Consider the following 18,027-nt stretch of genomic DNA (forward strand, 5'->3'; position numbering starts at 1 on the left):
AATCAGTTGCTACAAAGAAGAATATTTTCATTGGGTTATAGGCCGGTTTTCGGGCTGTAATATTTTGCTGCCACTTCTTACATTTAAATCAGCTTTTACCTTTCCTTGTGTTAACTTTTCTCTTCCTATTTTGGCAGCCACTAGTTTTGGAGATAATGTCAGTAGACTGGATATTAATTGTTTGTTTTCAAATTTCTTATTTGTAGAGACTTTCTATCAAGTTTCCTGACGAAACTCCAACAGCATTTTGTAAGAGGTGAGTTAGTAGCTTGTGTTAGGTTTTAACAGATTAATTTGTAAGACTCCCTGCTTTTTATCAACTCAATCCCATTTGCTGACTGGGAAAATTATGTTGACATTTGTCTGTCGAACGAAAATTTAAAACTCGACCTTGATCGTGCCACACTATACACGTAGCAACACGTAGTGGCAGTATGAAACAGCCACTTAGTAACTCAAAAGATTTCTTAGGACTCTTTGCGATGTTATTGAGACTTTTGTCTTGTATGGTGCAGTATTTCCTTGTCCTTCTGTGGTCGAGGCTCAAAATGTCACGTCACTATCACTATTCCGTCATGTTATTGATTTTACATTTTGGCCAATCTTGGAAAGCTTTCAAATTCTGTCGTGCCAAATGAGTTCGGGTTTTCTGGAACAGGTGGCAATAAAGTGTTGTCAGGTTTAATTTCCAGTTAGGAGCTATTTTATTTATTCGGGGAGAATTTATTCCGAGTGTGAGAACATTGGATATTCAAACCAACCAACAAAATGGTTGAATCAATATCGTGTCACGTTGTAGTGAACACACTGATGCACAGGTTCCTCACGCGCGCTTGTCATGTATATGTCATGTAATAACTAAATTTGTTTACTGGGGATGTAAGGGGTACAAGGAGAGCGCCTTGTATATTCAGGTGTAATGAAGATGTGATTGTGTGACGCCTGGGGGAGAGGGTGGATGGGGGCCACTAAGGCTCAAGGTAAATTTACTTCTGAAAGTGTCGAGTACAATACCTCAATATTATTCTAAATTCGAAAACCGTGCACCCAAAACTCAAAGTGAAGAAAACGAAGCTACCACATCTAGAAAGTGAAGCAACCGATACTGGAAAACAAAATATGTCGAAAACTCGTCAGCAAAGCTCGTCAAATTCTAGGAATCGAAAAAGAAACGCCGGACTGACGCTAAAGCAAAACTCTCGGTTATTTTTATTCCTTCATAAACATCATGCATTTGCGCTTTTTTCAAAACTAGGTATTAAAATACTGACTTTTTATCGAGACAGCGAGGCACTTAAATCCAGAATGTGCAGTTCAACAACTATTTCAACCTTTTTTGTTGTTGTTGTTGTTGTTGTTGTTGTTTGCTTGTTTCTGTCCGGTTGTCGTTGATTTTGTTCTTGTTATGTTTTTGTTTTTTTGTTTCTTGCACAGTCTGGTTTTATTTTGGCTAATTAACCTTATCTAAAAAATGTTCTTTTATTAAAACAGGGGATAACTTTGTACTGTTATCCCTCTTCCTTGTAAACACCACCCAGTTCCTTTGTGAATGAATGGCTGAAACGACGTTTCGTTATCACGATGTGATGCTGTCTCGACTTCATGATGAGGGCTTTGTCAATTACTTGTTCAGGGATGCACACCAAAAGCTCGAAGACAAGGCAGCCCGAAATACAAGAATATCTTCAAAGGGAAATCGAAACCACATGTTCCCTTTGTCTGTTTTCAAAGTCAACCCTCGACTAAAAATTTCTGCTCACTCGTGTAACTCTAATTATTCCTTAGAGTAGGCTGACAATCCTGTCAAATGTTTGAAATTTCATTTCTTTGATTAACATTAGTAACATTTAAGAGCAGCTGCCTGTAAGAATCGAGAACTGCATTTCAGCGACCACTTGGTCGAATTTCTGATATTTTGTCTAAAGATACCCTTGGTTTAACTATTTTCGAAAATCATATTTTAAAGTTCCAAGGTATCTTATTCTTTGCGAAAATTGCAAGAGTTTGAAATGCGGCCTAGGTGCGGTCACGGGCCGATGAAAACCGCGAAAATTTAGGTCAAAGGACGAAGCCCCGTGCACGGTGTAAAATAACCCAATGAACTTGAAACTTTACACAAACCTAGACCAACCATCTCATAAGAGAATTAATACAATATACATTCCAAACTACCTGGCTGCTTTCTAAAGCATGCAGATTCGTGTACGCTACTCAAAATGGCCTTGAAACTAATGCCTATTTTCATTGAAATAAAAGTGTTTCTGGTATGTAATTTTCTCTAAATTAAATCTCATATCTCGAAAGACGACGAAAAGAACTTTATTTGTGCCAAGTTTCAAGCTCTGATTTAAACTCTTTCCCACTCAAGGAAGATCGAATATGCGTGCGATACTTGCGACTCGCAATTCACGTCACGAATTATGAGATCAGAACCGATTCACAAACACTTGACATCTGGAGCCCGTAAATGTTTCCAAACATCACATATTGAGCCCTAAAACTAATCAGACGGACTGAAGACAGCCATTCAATGTTTTTCGATCCCAGATATCTTTTCTACTCTGCTCTAAAATAATATAGTTATTCCAGTCAATTAGCCTACGAAACATGTGCAACAAATTTGCATTAAAAGTAGTGCAAATCATACTTTACAGCTCCTTTATCTTCTCAGAAATGAAGTAGTCGATCAGTAAAATGGAGAAAGCGTGTAACTTTGTTCCTGTCGTGTTGTTTTGAGTGTTCGTGTTTCGCAGCGACGGCTCAAATCAATAAGCCATGTGACACTGAACAACTGTAACTCGATATTCACTTCGCTGATGTGGGTAACGCGCACGTGATCCTGGCCAGGCACTTGCGCATTTAGAAAAGTACTGCTTGTGGGTCAAGCTACGACTACCCTGGTGATGATGACCTTGACGAGCTTAAGGACTGTTCAAGAGATCTGAGAGCCCACCTTTCCAGCCTTTGTTTTTTTGGCCAAAAAAAAAAATCGACGTTCAAGTATTAGTGTCAGTTTTTGGTTTTTTGACTTACAGTAATGCAGATCCTGGAACGTGGATTTTTTGGGAAAAAAATCTGTCCATAACCACCATCCCCACGATTAAAAATATAAAATTTGTAACTTTGAGGGTATCAGAGTAGACCAACCCCACCTACCCCACCCCCCATCCCCCTGACGATAAGCGTCAATTGTGGTTATTGTTTACTTTCCTAAACAGGTTTTCTCGTTGTTCCTGTCGGTTTCTCTCAATTTTCGAGAAGATAGGAATCTTTCCAGCCTTGGTCTGTCTGGTGAAAGTCACGAAAACTAACTTATTGCTAGCGCAAGCGGGTGAGGGCTGTAACTACCTTATTACTAGCACGTGCGGGTGAGGGCCGTATTTGGCTTTTTCACAGAGTTGAAAGGAACTGGCAGGAACGGCGAGAAAACGGTCTAGGAAAGTAAACAATAACCACAATAGGCCTTATCACGGTTTTCGACGCCATTTTGACGGGTAGGCAAACAGGCTTGAAATAACAGTGTTTGTATGGAAATCCGATGTCAAATAATTTTCATAAAACATCGCTTCTGAAAAATTCATGAATTGGAAACTTTTGGCACTAGGCCGGAAGGATTTTAAGAACAAAATTGGAGGGATGTAGCTGTGTCAGAAAGCGTCCAGTCGTGTTTTGAACTTTCCATACATTTGTCTGTATTGCGAACCAGCCGTGAACTGCTACTAAAAATAGTTCGCGGGAAAAAATACAGGGAAATGTATGGAAAGTTCAAAATACGACTGGACCCTTTTTGTCACAGCTACATCCCTCTAATTTTGTTCTTAAAATCCTTTTCCTAGTGCAAAAAGTTTCCAATTCATGAATTTTTCGGAAGCGATGTTTTATGAGAATTATTTGACATCGGATTTCCATACAAACACTGTCATTTCAAGCCTGTTTGCCTACCCGTCAAAATGGCGTCGAAAACCGTGATAAGGCCTATATTATTAACGCTTATAGCTAGGGGGGAGAGGGGAGGTCGGTGGGGAATTCACTACTATGCTCTCAAACTGATACAGATTTCATACTTTTAATTGTGAGGATGGCGGTTATGGATGTCTCTTTGTTTCTTTGTTTTTGCGAAAAAATCAACGTTCCAGGGTATGTGTAATTGAAGTTAAAAAACGAAACGACACTATAATAATACTTGAATTTTTTTCGCGGAAAGAAAAAATCAAAGCTGGCAAGATGGGCTCTCGCATCTGTTGTACAGTCTTTTAGCTTGACAAGGTTTTCATCACCAGGGTAGTCGTAGCTTGGCCCACAAGCAGTACTTTTCACTATTTACAGTCTCTAAAAGCGTAGCCTAGCCTGTACGCGCAGAATGCCTGGCCAGGATCACGTGCGCGTTACCCACATCACCGAAGGGAATATCGAGTTACAGTTGTTCAGTGTCACATGGCCTATTGATTTGAGCCGTTGCTGCTAAACACGAGCACTCAAAACAACACGACAGGAACAAAGTTACACGCTTTTCTCCATTTTACTGATCGATTACTTCATTTAAGAAGATAAAGGAGCTGTAAAGTATGATTTGCACTACTTTTTCATGCGACATCGAAACGGTATGCAAATTTGTTGCTCATGTTTCGTAGGCTAATTGACCGGAATAACTATATTATTTTAGAGCAGAGTAGGAAAGAAATCTGGGATCGAAAAACATTGAATGGCTGTCTTCAGTCCGTCTGATTAGTTTTAGGGCTCAATATGTGATGTTTGGAAATATTCACGGGCTCCAGATGTCAAGTGTTTGTGAATCGGTTCTGATCTCATAAATTGCGACCCGCAAGTATCGCACGCATATTCGATCTTCCTTGAGCGGGAAAGAGTTTGAATCAGAGCTTGAAACTTGGCACAAATAAAGTTCTTTTCTTCGTCTTTTGAGATATGAGATTTAATTTAGAGAAAATTACATACCAGAAACACTTTTATTTCAATGAAAATAGGCATTAGTTTCAAGGCCATTTTGAGTAGCGTACACAAATCTGCATGCTTTAGAAAGCAGCCAGGTAGTTTGGAATGTATATTGTATTAATTCTCTTATGAGATGGTTGGTCTAGGTTTGTGTAAAGTTTCAAGTTCATTGGGTTATTTTACACCATGCACGGGGCTTCGTCCTTTGACCTAAATTTTCACGGTTTTCATCGGCCCGTGACCGCACCTAGGCCGCATTTCAAACTCTTGCAATTTTCTCAAAAAATAAAATACCTTGGAACTTTAAAATATGATTTTCGAAAATAGTTAAACCAAGGGTATCTTTAGACAAAATATCAGAAATTCGACCAAGTGGTCGCTGAAATGCAGTTCTCGATTCTTACAGGCAGCCGCTCTTAAAGTTTCTATTTCGATTCTTGGTGCCGCAATTATTATAAGTGCGTGACAATTGATCGAGCTAAAACAGAATGACATGCATGTTATTAGATGTAAATTACACCTCCCCAAGCACTCCTTCGTTTGTCTCCGGCCAAACTTTGCCGTTGTAATTGTATGTCTGTAAATAACTTATTTACAGAGTCATTATTCCTGTTTACTGAGTCTGATGGAACTGACTCCAAGAAGCCCCGATTTAGAGAAGCAGTGAACGGTACAGCCTGCCGGTAAGTCAAGTGCATGTGCCATGTTAATAAGACCAACTTGCTCAATTCCTCAAATGACGTCATGTTAACTACCAGCTCAGTTCCTAGTTTCTAAGGCAGCCGAGTTCAGGGTCTTGCAAAACAAGTCATTTCCAATAAGGCATTTGTTTTGAACTTTACTTAATTACACTTATTGCTCTCACCGCTCTTGAACTTGAAGTTGCCACAGATACGTTGAACGAATTGATACAACAGAACATGGTTATGTAATAATCCTTTCAACAAAACGGACAAAAGAGAAATGTAGTTTGCATCAAGCCCTTTTACAGGGATTCCGTGTCTGTCAGTGGAAATTTATGTGCGGAAGATATCATGGTTAGAGAAATTAAGTACAAATGGGAAAGTTCTCAAACTTTCTCTTTTTCTAGGAGCGTCCTTGGTGAAACAAAGCACATTTGATAGGATCTCCGGTCATCATCTAACTAAATGGCGGAGGGCGAGTCAGAAGATATAGTGAAGCACATGCAAGAGCTTAGCATTGCGAAAACAATAGGCGATAGAGAGTGGGAGGGACATGCCTACTCTAAACTGAGTGATATTTATTACGGTCAGAATAATTTTAAACAAGCCATAGAGTATCTAGAACTAGATCTTAATATTGCTAAGGAATTAGGGAACAGGTCGAAGGAGGGAGTAGCATATTGCAATCTGGGCGCTGCTTATCACCGTATAGGTGATTTTCAGCAAGCCGTAGAGTGCCACAAACTACATCTTAGTATTGCTAAAGAATTAAGGAACAGGGATGGGGAGAGAAGAGCCTGTTTCAATCTGGGCGTGGTCTACAACAGTCAGCGCAATTTTAAGCAAGCCATAGAGTATCAAAAGCTAAGTATAAATATTGCTAAAGAATTAGGGGACAGGGAAGGGGAGGGAATAGCCTATGGCAATCTGGGCAATGCTTATGTAGGTCTGGGTAATTTTAAACAAGCCATAGAGTATCAAGAACTACATCTTAATATTGCTAAAGAATTTGGGGACAGGGATGGGGAGGGAAGAGCCTATGGCAATCTGGGCATTGCTTATCAAGGTCTGGGTTATTTTAAACAAGCCGTACAGTGCCACAAACTACATCTTAATTTTGCTCAAAAATTAGGGAACAGGGATGGGGAGAAAACCGCCTATGCCAATCTGGGCGGTGCTTATCACAGTATTGGTGATCTTGAACAAGCCTTTAAGTGCTGGAAACTATGTCTCAGTATCGCTCAAGAAATTGGGGCCAGGAATTCTGAGGGGTACGCTTTTGGACACCTGGGTGAGGCCTTTTTATCCTTGGGTGATTTTGAACAATCCATGAAGTACACGAAACAAGGTCTTGGTATTTTGAAAGAAGTGGGTAACAGGGCTGGAGAGGGATACTTTTATGGCAAATTGGGCAATGTGTATTCCAGACTAGGTAATTTTAAAGAGGCAATTAAGTGTCTCGAACAAAACCTTAGCATTGCAAAAGAGTTAGGGGAAATTGTTCAAGAGGCAAACTCATGCTCTTCACTAGGTCATATATATGAATGGGCGGGTTCTTTGAGTTTGGCAATTGATTATTATCGATCGAGCGTAAAAATCTTTGATGACTTGAGAGGTCCTCTTCAGTCAGAAGATAAGTGGAAAATAAGCTTTCGTGATCTCCACCAGTGTACGTACACTTCGTTATGGAGAACTCTTGTGAAGACTGGAATGACTGACGAGGCTTTGTATACTGCTGAGCAAGGACGAGCACAGGCCTTGATCGATGTTTTGAAAAAACAGTATGGAGTTGACTCATCACTGTCCGCTTTACCTGAACCTAAGGAGACAATTACCTATATATTAAACAATTTAACTAAAGAAACAGTTTTTGTTGCACTTAATGAAAATGCGATCAGTTTTTGGTTGCTGCGAAGAGGGAAAGAGATTCTCTTTAAGCAAAAGGAAATAGAACCTGATAGTTGCAAGTCGCTAATAGATGCTACTTTGAGAGACATTGCTGTAGGTGTTCGGGTAATGTGCGAGGATCGGTCAATGGATGAAGTATGTGATGACCCGCCGTCCAACAGAGAAGCTGCTGAGGAAACAGACCAATCACCGACCTCCTCAGTCAATTCTTTGCGCCAGCTGTATGATGTTATTATTGGCCCCATTGCAGACTTGCTCGAAGGTGACCAGTTACTCTTTGTTCCAGATGGTTCATTTTGCCTGGCTCCTTACTCTGCGCTTAGTGAATCGATCAGGATTCACATCATTCCCTCATTGACCGCTTTACGACTGATCGCAGATGCACCCGAGGACTTTCACAGTAGGAGTGGGGCGTTGCTCGTGGGAGATCCATGTTTGGAAGAAGTTACCAACCTGTTTGGTAGGCCCGTTTGGAAGCAGCTTCCATTCGCCAGAAAGGAAGTGGAGATGATTGGAAAACTTCTAAAGACCACACCTCTCACCGGACGAGATGCGACTAAAGACGAAGTGATGAAAAGATTGGAGTCGGTTGCTTTGGTGCACATTGCCGCACACGGGAGTGCTGAAACTGGAGAAATTCTTTTGGCCCCAACCCCAGGCTGGACATCCCGCATACATGGGAAAGAATACTACATTTTAACAATGTCAGATGTGCAAGCCGTTCGTCTGCGAGCAAGACTCGTTGTGCTTAGCTGCTGTCACAGTGGCCGGGGAGAAATCAAGTCTGAGGGCGTGATTGGTATCGCGCGGGCTTTCTTGTGTGCTGGTGCTCGCTCTGTTCTGGTGTCACTCTGGGCGATTGATGACCATGCTACCATGGAGTTCATGAAACACTTCTACCAACATCTGGCGGATGGAAAAAGCGCGAGTGTGGCTCTTCACCAGGCTGTGAAATCCCTGCGCGAGTCAGAGCAGTTCCGTGACGTGAAGTACTGGGCTCCATTTGTGCTGATTGGTGATGACGTAACGCTTGAATTCGGAGAAAGGAAATAAAACAGAATGGTAAGTTTAGTTTGTGTTTAACTTTAGACAGAAGTAATTTTATGATAAACAAGGACAGCTAACTGCAAAAAAACTCTATTCTTGCCACAGGAATAGTTGTAAAATCTGTCTAAATATTATTTTAATTACCAAGCCTGCCGCTGTTTATTAAAACGAGGGGATAGCTTTAAGAAAGGATGCCATGAGAAGATGTTCGTTTTCGTGTTTCATTGGTACCATGCGAAAATGCCTTACTTTTCATACACTAGCCTTTTCCAGGCGTTCAGGAAATAAAAAGCATCGTAAATAACATTGCGTTCCCCACTATTTTGATCGCCTGTTCTCGCACTGGTTAATGTTTCAACCGTTTGAGATAAAGAAGGAATGTTACCATTTCCCCTCAGATTTTTAACAATGCTACCTTTGAACTTTATGAACTTAATGACCTTAATGGAAGTCAAACTTCCGTTGAACGTTGTTTTCAATTGAGGCACAAGGAGTCTCGTTAAATAAGGGAAATTATTAATGTGTTGCTTAAAATATGTCGTCGGCTTCGTGGGTATTGTCTTCAATTTTGTTCAATTCTTCAAACAAAAAAAAATTAAGCGCTTCACCTGAATTCCGCAAACGTCTAAATTTAGAGCCTCAAGCGAAAGTAATCCCTCACATATTTTTTGGTTGGCAGAAGTGTCATCATACTCAAGACAAGAGAGGACTACTAAGCGAGTCTGAGTGATCCATTGATGACGTCCATTTGGTGTGATGCAAACTATTCCTGGAACTTGTATGTAGTGTAAATATCTTAGATACAATGGCCGGATAAAAAAATGAAGTTACTGCATTAAGCCTTTGCTTTTGTGGTTTGTAATATATCCGGAGAGAAGGACATGTACAGGCTTGTTTTTAGTGCGCATTTTCCAAAATGGCACTTCACTTTATGAAGTTTTCAAAACGTAATTTTTCTTCTTTCGATGTAACGTTAAGAAAACTGGACACATGAATTTGACGTTACATTTAATTTTTTAGAGCTGCTTAACAAATAACATACCAACATTGTAAAGATATTTTGAAGTCATTTTATTAATTTTTTGAAGTCGTTATTCGTTTTAAGACAATATTGAGAACAACGTTTTACTTATTTGTTTATTCAGAAAAAATATAGTTACTAAGGCCAAATTTAACGGTTTATCTACCCATATTTAGAAGCAAGAACTTTAATTTTTTATGAATGACGTTTCTAGTGTTTTCAGTTTCGCATGTATATATGAAACCTGATTACAAGAGGGTGAAGACTCAAATACTAAAATAAAATACTTCTCACTAACTTGTGTTTGAATAAAAACAACAAGTGATGTAGTTAGCGTTGACAGGCTTAATAGGCTCAGAAGAATGATGATGCAATTATTATCTTAGAACTGATCAGGGCTCGGTTGTTTGAAATCCCATTAATTTTGAGAGAACAACTTAAGAAATATGCTGGGTTTTTTTTTCAAATGATTTCTTTTTGCTTTTTACAAGATGCCATAATCGAGTGATCCTCTTATTTGTTTCGTGGAATTATTTTATCTTAAGTCAAACATAAGAAAATGCTTTTATTATAACAGTTTTTTCTTTTCAGAGTAGACGTCAATTCTAAATTAGCGCAATGGTCTTTTAAACAACCTGGCGCAGATCTTTTCATGTACATATGTAAGTAACTAGGTAAATAAGTAGGTATAGAGCATTCTTCAATTGGGTGTCGAAGTAATTTCGCGTTTGCTTTGGTTTTGCTTTACTATGCGGCTTTCTGATTTGTCAGCAAAACTCGCGGCACTTTCTCAACCAATGGGAAGCAAAGCCAAAACCAATCGTGCCTTGATGTCCAACGTTTTCCCGCGCTTGGCCAACTGTTACAGGTTACATGTAATTGCTTTGAATTCTGATTGGTTCACCGGACTGTTTACGTCTGTTGTGATTGGTTAGAGTAATTACTTTGCGTTTGACACGTTCTTATTTGAAAACTGCTCTATGAAGTCAGTAAGTAAGCTTGCTGTGTTTACATGATACCCGAACGCCTTTCAAACCGGTGGATTCGTTTCCATAGTAGTATTCATTATCAGTAAAAACGATATGAATTTTCAACCAAAAAGTTTTACCCGACAAGGAATCTCACTATTTTTGCAGGAAAATTCATTCCGGGGTCTTGTAAACGGGACATGACTGTTTGCTTCATATTTCTGTTAAGTTTCAACATTTCGTTACAAAATAAAACTTATAGCTTCATCAAACCTGCTTTTGTTAATCCAAAATCAGCAGGTGTTCAAGTCGTGCGGGAATGAAAGTCTAACCGGTATCGTGTAAACCTCCCCATTACAGAACAATTAGTGTAGCGAATATAATAAGTGAGACTGTTGAAAACATTAACATTAAAAAAGTGAATTCTGTAAAACGTGTTTGGTTTGAGAACAGTAGAATCCAAATATTTTATTTCATTTATTTTAAGCTGAGGGGGAACCGTCGCGGAGATTTTGCTGTATGTTGGCCAAAACAGCTTAAATATTTCACAAAGAACCTCATGAAATCGCTCTTAGAGCAGCGGGAGGAAAGTTTGAAATGATTTCTCCAGGTGAGAATAGAATACAATCAGTTTTAAATTCACACGAGGAACTTCAAAAGATTGGTCAATTTTTTTCAAGTTTTAATCCATTTCCATCTGGGCCATCTGCAGACAAAAATGATTGACCCTAGTTTTTGTTCCCTAGAAGGATTATTTGTAAAAAAAAATTGAACCATTATTTTAATGGTCCCATCCGATTCAAATATTTTTTTCGCTATTCAAAGTGGCACTTATAAAAGGTGACACTGCCCCTTTAAAGACCTCCGAAGCCACCGTTAAGGTCCTTCTTGGACAGATTCATACCCAGTCACCATTTCTATGTTTGTGGGTCGAGAGAAGAGTGGCCTTAATCCAATGTTCGCGCGCCATAAAGATAAAAATAGCGACTGTTTACGAGCATTATCCTTAGGTGGGTCACGAATAGACCAGCTTACAACTGAGCAAACAAAAGAAATCAAAAGCCTTTCAGTTTTACGTGCATAGGGAAGACTGGAACAGCGACTATCTTTCGACGTACCATCTTCGACATGCTAGATAAACAGCTGAAAGACCGTTATGAGAATTAAACACTTATTGGCTAAAAAAACTGAACGACAAATTAACAACAAATGCTCACCTAAATTGGCTGATAAATGTATCAACTTGAAATTTTGGATGACTCTCGGAAACTTCCGGTATAGATTTCGGCCGTTTCGTTCTCATGTTAAATTTCCAAAACCACCGATTTAATTATCGATCTCGGATTGACTTCTAAATATCCCCCACCACGTCACTCTGAAGACATATAAACCCATCTCCCTTACCCAGAGTCGAATTCAACGGTAAATTAATCAGTTGTGTTAAGGAGCTAGCTCCGCCGCCAAAACTTTATTTCGCGCGCGCCTACAATACCGCCAGCTACGCAGGCTACTGTAAAAAAAAAAAACAATAAATACTAAACTTGCAACAGCAAGAAGGTGGCCGCGGCCGCTTAATAGAGGTGGCCGTTGAATAGAAGTATCGAATACAGCATTTTACTGACAAATAATTTGGGACTTTGGAAAGTGGCCACTTAATGGAGGGTGGCCGCTTAATAGAGGTCGGACTGTATAAAAAAGTTTAATATCAAACAATGGGTCCCACACCCCGGGGAGCATGATTTTCAACGCCGCGTTTACTGCCGGTGTGTCTCGTAAAAGGTGGTTTAATTAGTCTCCCTGTTCCAAGATGCAAGTCTCCGGCTTTTGAGGTGAGGGTGTAGCACGATACGAAACTTTTGCTTGAGGCAGGGGACCACACGACGCAAAATAAACTGTTCTAAATACGTTCCGTTGCCGGATCTCTTGCAGAGAAATGCACGTGCCAGACGTCTCTTTACGTGTAAATAAACCGAACTGATTGCAGGGCTGACACTACGGCAAAGGGCTTATTTATTAGGGGCCAATATTTCAACTAGTACAACTAGTCTTCTTCAGGGCCAGAGTTACAATGAGTTACATTTAAACGTAAGCATAAACAGTTAAAGGTTAACACGATACGTTGTATGAGCCTCTCTATAGGCACCCACAGTCTTCGTTTTTTTCGCTATTTTTTAGCCTGCGTAGCTGGCGGTTTTGGTGGGCGGTAAAGCCGGGCCAAAACGAGTGGTGCAGCTGCGGGTAAAATGTGGAGAGAACCGTGACAGTCGCGGCGAAGCCGCGTCAACGGGCGGCTTTGCCGCAATTTTCTCTTTGCCCTCGCCCCATTTCTCCGCGGCTTCGCCACTCGTTTTGGCTCTCGTGCCCGGCTCGCCGGTGAGCCCACCCATAAAAACCGCCAGCTACGCAGGCTACGTTTTTTTTCGCAAACCTTCGTTTTTTTAGGAAGATCTTCGTTTTTTCGGATTGAAATGGTTTAAATGTTCTTTCAGTGTTATTCGCAGTTGATAAATATTTCACTACAATAGCAAATTGCATAATTCACTGAAACAATAAAGGATTGTTGGATTCTTTGGCGACGTTTTAACCCCATTTTAACATGCTAGCAGCTGATGAGATTCCAAGAAATCGAGACTGCAGTCTTGCATGAGAAACAACATTAGACACTCACCAGAAGAAATTTCACCAGCATCCTAGAGACTCACAAGAGAGTTGTCTATCGTAGCTTCGAATATCTGCTGCGGATGCGAGCTAAGCCACAAAATAATGGAGGTACATTTCAGCTCTAAGAACACAATAGCTGGTTTTCAGATAAGAAGCAACTCAGAGAGCTAAAAGACAGCGCAACAAGCTATTGATCGTTTTCAGGTCACGTCACGCATTGGCCCGCCGCCATATTGGTGTACCACTTTTGATTGCGTAATACGGCATTGGTAGGTCACAACTGCAATTCCAGACCGGCCAACTCTTCCCGGTTTTCCCGTTTTTCATCAAATCTCCCGGTCTCCCGGTTAGACCACCAAATCTCCCAGGAAATACCTACCGTGGCCTTTTTCAATTGTTTTTTTTTATCATTAATTTCATTATTTTAAGACGTCAAATAGGAAAATAAAACAAGAAGTGGATTTATTATATGGCTGGCTCCGCGAGCGGGCAAGATGAGTCAAATCCTGCGCTGTGATTGGCTACCCGAGCGGGCAAGATGGAGCTATCTTGCCCGCTCGGGATTACCCGTTGCCCGTTCGCTTGGCATCGAAAGTTTAATCCCAACAACAATGCAATCTTTTCTTCGATTTTGTCCTTGTTTTGGGGGAAAACGCTCACTAAAAAGTTCGGTAAACTCTCAACATTTACCTAAACGAAAGGAAAGATAATGGAATCGTCCTGGTGTAGTGAAAATGTTGTTTCAGCTACAATGAATGTGAGTTGCTCTGCGTGTAGTATTTTAGATAGAGTTGATTTTGTAAAAACAATTGTCTCAAGTCGAGTGCCAAATTGATAAATTCTCTAGGTTTGCAATGACTGTATTTAAATCATAGCGTAGTGGAAGATGCGTTAAGTGTTTAGAGCAGTTCAGAAAAGTATTTTTCTCAAATTCGCCGAAGAAGCTCACCTTTTTAATTTAGCCGCGTCTTGCTTGTTGTAAACAACAAAACCTTTATCAAAGTTTCGCCCAGTTTTCTGATTTACCCGCTCTTTTTTTCGGCTTGTGTTTGCATATAATCTCAAAATCTATTGTTTCATTCAAGAATTAATGATTGGAAGCCGAAAACTGTGTAAAAATGTTTATTATTTACGCCACCGTGCGATCAGCTGAAAATGGCGAGTTTGCCGGATTCTATTCAAATCTTCCCGCTCTTGCGAAAATCTAAATTTTTCGTTCTCAATAATTGTATACTCCCTTTAAGCCATTATAAAGTTAAAGCCCTAAGATAATTTAGGATTCCTTGTTTTCCACGATTACATGCTAATGCAAAAATGTGCTGAAAATAAATCTTGCACCGGCCGGCTATGAAGAATTTCTTTCCGAGTAGACAGGTTTCATGTCCTGTTTTGTTTTGTTGTTGTAGTTTTAACTTGAAGGTAAAGCCATATAATAAATCCTTTATTGAACAAGGTTGTTCGGTCAAGATGGCTGGATATTGGCCTCGTTCTTTTTTTGCGTTTTTATGGACCTCGACTTCGTCTCGGTCCATAAAAACGCAAAAAAAGAACTTGGCCAATATCCAGCCATCTTGACCTCACGCTTGGTCAATAACGCATATGTATTGTTCCCACTAGAAAAAATGGACTTACACAAAAGCGAATCAAGCTCCGAAGATAATTCGAAGGTTGCATATTCTTTTCCGATTTCTGAAAATGCAAAGAAGCTGGATTTGCCGATCAGAGATCGATATTTGCAGAAAATATCCAAAATCGGAATCGATCCAGTGTTGATCGAAGGGAAGCACTTTCAGCCTGACTGTTTACCTCCGGTCGAATCCACAGATATCTTGTGTTATCTCGTTTTGGAGACAAGCTTCTACACTCATTATTTGACATCTGCTGCTACTTTTTTTTTTAATCCACAGTGTATTCTTTTGCGAATTCAGCGATTGTTTGATCTTTTCCATGCGATTTATAGTTTTTGAGTTTTGACGTTGCACGCAGTGTACCAAGCTGTTGCATTCATTTGCCTCTCTCTCTCTCTTATTATTTGTGCTATGGTGCTACTTTCTTTTAATGGATAATGTCTTCTAATCCGAATTCAACGAAAGTTTAAGCTTTTTCATACGTGTGTACTTTAACGATAATTGACTTACGCGTTCACAAGCTTTTGCATTTCTGATTTGCCTCTATCTCTCACATTATTTGACCTATGCGGCTACTTTTTTTTAATTCACATTGTATTGTTTGCCAAATTCAGCAATACTTTAATCTTATTCATACAATTTATAGTTTAACGAAAATTTAGTTACGCGTTCACAAACTGTTGCATTCATTTGCCTGTATCTCTCTTATTATCTTTCCTATGCTGCTTCTTTTTTTTTGTAATCCACAGCATATTGTTTACGAAATTCAACGAAAGTTTAATCTTTTCCATACGATTTATAGTTTTTGAGTTTTGATGTTGCGCGCACAAGTAATTAAAATTTTCCGACGTGTAATATCGCAAACCCGAATATAACGCAAATTGCGCTACGCGTTCACAAGCTGTTGCATTCATTTGCCTGTATCTCTCTTATTATTTGTGATATGGTGCTACTTTTTTTTAAATGCATAGTGCATTTTAATTCAAATTGAGCAAAAGTTTAAGCTTCTTCATACGACTTATAATTTTTGAGTTTTGACTTAGCGCGTACAAGTCATTAAATATTTCCGGTGTGTAATTTAACGAAAATTGGGTTACGCGTTCCCAAGCGGTTGCATTCATTTGCCTCTATTTCTCTCATTATTTGTCCTATGCTGTTCATTTTTCTTTTAATAGACAGTGCATTCTTTTTTAAATTCAGCGAAAGTTTAAGTTTTTTCCTACAATATATAGTTTTTTAGTCTTAACTTAGCGCGCACAAGCAATTAAATTTATCCGGTGTGTAATTTAACGAAAATTGACTTACGCGTTCACAAGCTTTTGCATTCATTTGCCTCTATCTCTCACATTATTTGACCTATGCGGCTACTTTTTTTTAAATTTACATTGAATTGTTTTCCAAATTCAGCAATAGTTTAATGTTATCCATACAATTTATAGTTTTTGAGTTTTGACGTTGCGCGCACAAGTAATTGAATTTTCAGTTCCGGCGTGTAATTAAACGATAATTCAGTTACGCGTTTACAAGCTGTTGCATTCATTTGCCTCTATCTCTCTTATTATTTTTGCTATGGTGCTACTTTTCTTTTAATTGGATAGTGTATTTTAATCCAAATTTAACTAAAGTTTAAGCTTTTTCATACAATTTATAGTTTTTGAGTATTATCTTAGCGCGCACAAGCAATTGAATTTTTCTGGTGTGTAATTTAACGAAAATTGACTTACGCGTTCACAAGCTTTTGCATTCATTTCCCTTGATCTCTCACATTATTTGACCTATGCGGCCACTTTTTTTTAATTCACATTGTATTGTTTTCTAAATTCAGCGATAGTTTAATCTTATCCAGACAATTTATAGTTTTTAAGTTTTGACATTGCGCGTACAAGTAATTGAAATTTTCCGGCGTGTAATTTAACGTAAATTGTGCTACGCGTCCACAAGGGTGTGTATTCATTTGCCTCTATCTCTCCTATTATTTGTGGTATGGTGCTACTTTTTCTTTAATAGATAGTGTATTCTAATCCGAATTCAACAAAAGTTTAGGCTTTTTCATACGATTTTTAGTTTTTGAGTTTTGACTTAGGGCGCATAAGTCATTGAATTTTTCCGGTGTGTAATTTAACGAAAATGAAGTTACGCGTAGTCACAAGCGAAACTTTCTTGTGTCCCAAATGTAATGTTGGAACTCAGTCAATACTAAATTTATCCCAGCTTTAAGCCGCTCTTTCTGAAACGAAGTGCTTCTCGCAAACACGATCGTGCTCTAAGATCTCTTCGGTGAGGTCGTCATGACTTATCGCTGAAATCCAGCGCGATCTTCTCTCCTCTGACAATTCTTGGGCTTTTTAACCTTGATTTGTAACGATGGAAGGCACCCTTGCAAAGTATATCCTTTTATCTCGTCCACTTTTCCTGCCACAGCCAACAATCAGACACAAAACCATGTTCTTCGCTAGCACCGCTACTAGTTTGTTTACAATTTTGGTACACCAATATGGCGGCGTGGCAACGGTAGTCAAGGATTTGGCCACGTGAGTGAAAACGATCTCTAGCTCTCGGAAGCAAGAGACAACAATGATAAGCTTTGTAAAGACGAGGATCTGTTAGCCCTTATATCCGTGCAATCTTCACGCAGCGAGATACAATAGCAGTAGCATTAATTCAGAGTTAAGAAATATCCACGGATCCTGTATCTTTAAAGATAGCATTTATTTAGCGCTACCTAAAAATCTTGAAGTCAATCCAAGCCGATAAGCCTTAACAAATGCCACAGACCTAGCATACACAATGGCATATTAAAATCTAATCCTTACGGCTCTGAGTGATCAGTAAGAAACCCTCCATTCAGTATATTTGAGAATTCCCCCTCACGATCAAGACAAACACCATTAAGAGCGGTCGCATCACATTTTGATCTAAAGGGAAGATTCTCTTATGCAAAAGGAAAATCGCTTAAAGAATTGCTTGTAAAACTAAAACTGAAAAGGCTTTTATCAACACAACGGACACACAGTGGGAGTCTCGCAGGTCTGTCAACCCCACTGATTTTAACACACACAAATGTGGTCAAATGCCAAAATTCAGAAATAACAGATATTTTCTGTAGTGTTTACGAGTTTTGACAGTTTTATATCTGAGTGTTTAATTTGATCACGCAAATT

The 18,027-nt window shown here is 39.3% G+C and overlaps 1 protein-coding gene and 1 long non-coding RNA gene across 2 annotated transcripts in view; both read left to right on the forward strand.

Moving 5' to 3' along the window:
* The window catches only part of LOC146482898 (uncharacterized), an 81,844-nt gene extending 76,204 nt beyond the window's left edge, over positions 1-5,640 (forward strand). The window contains exon 4 of the long non-coding RNA XR_014864000.1: positions 5,549-5,640. This is a non-coding gene — a long non-coding RNA (uncharacterized LOC146482898). The remainder of the gene's footprint in view (positions 1-5,548) is intronic.
* A 458-nt stretch (positions 5,641-6,098) lies between these two features.
* Positions 6,099-18,027, forward strand: part of LOC146482901 (uncharacterized) — a 30,749-nt gene continuing 18,820 nt past the window's right edge. Inside the window, exon 1 of the mRNA XM_085106492.1 lies at positions 6,099-7,089. Within this exon, the coding sequence (XP_084962618.1) occupies positions 6,099-7,089 (991 nt within the window). The remainder of the gene's footprint in view (positions 7,090-18,027) is intronic.

The sequence above is a fragment of the Pavona decussata genome, unplaced genomic scaffold, assembly GCF_977016875.1.
Source record: "Pavona decussata unplaced genomic scaffold, jaPavDecu1.1 SCAFFOLD_41, whole genome shotgun sequence".
NCBI classification, from domain to species: domain Eukaryota; kingdom Metazoa; phylum Cnidaria; class Anthozoa; order Scleractinia; family Agariciidae; genus Pavona; species Pavona decussata.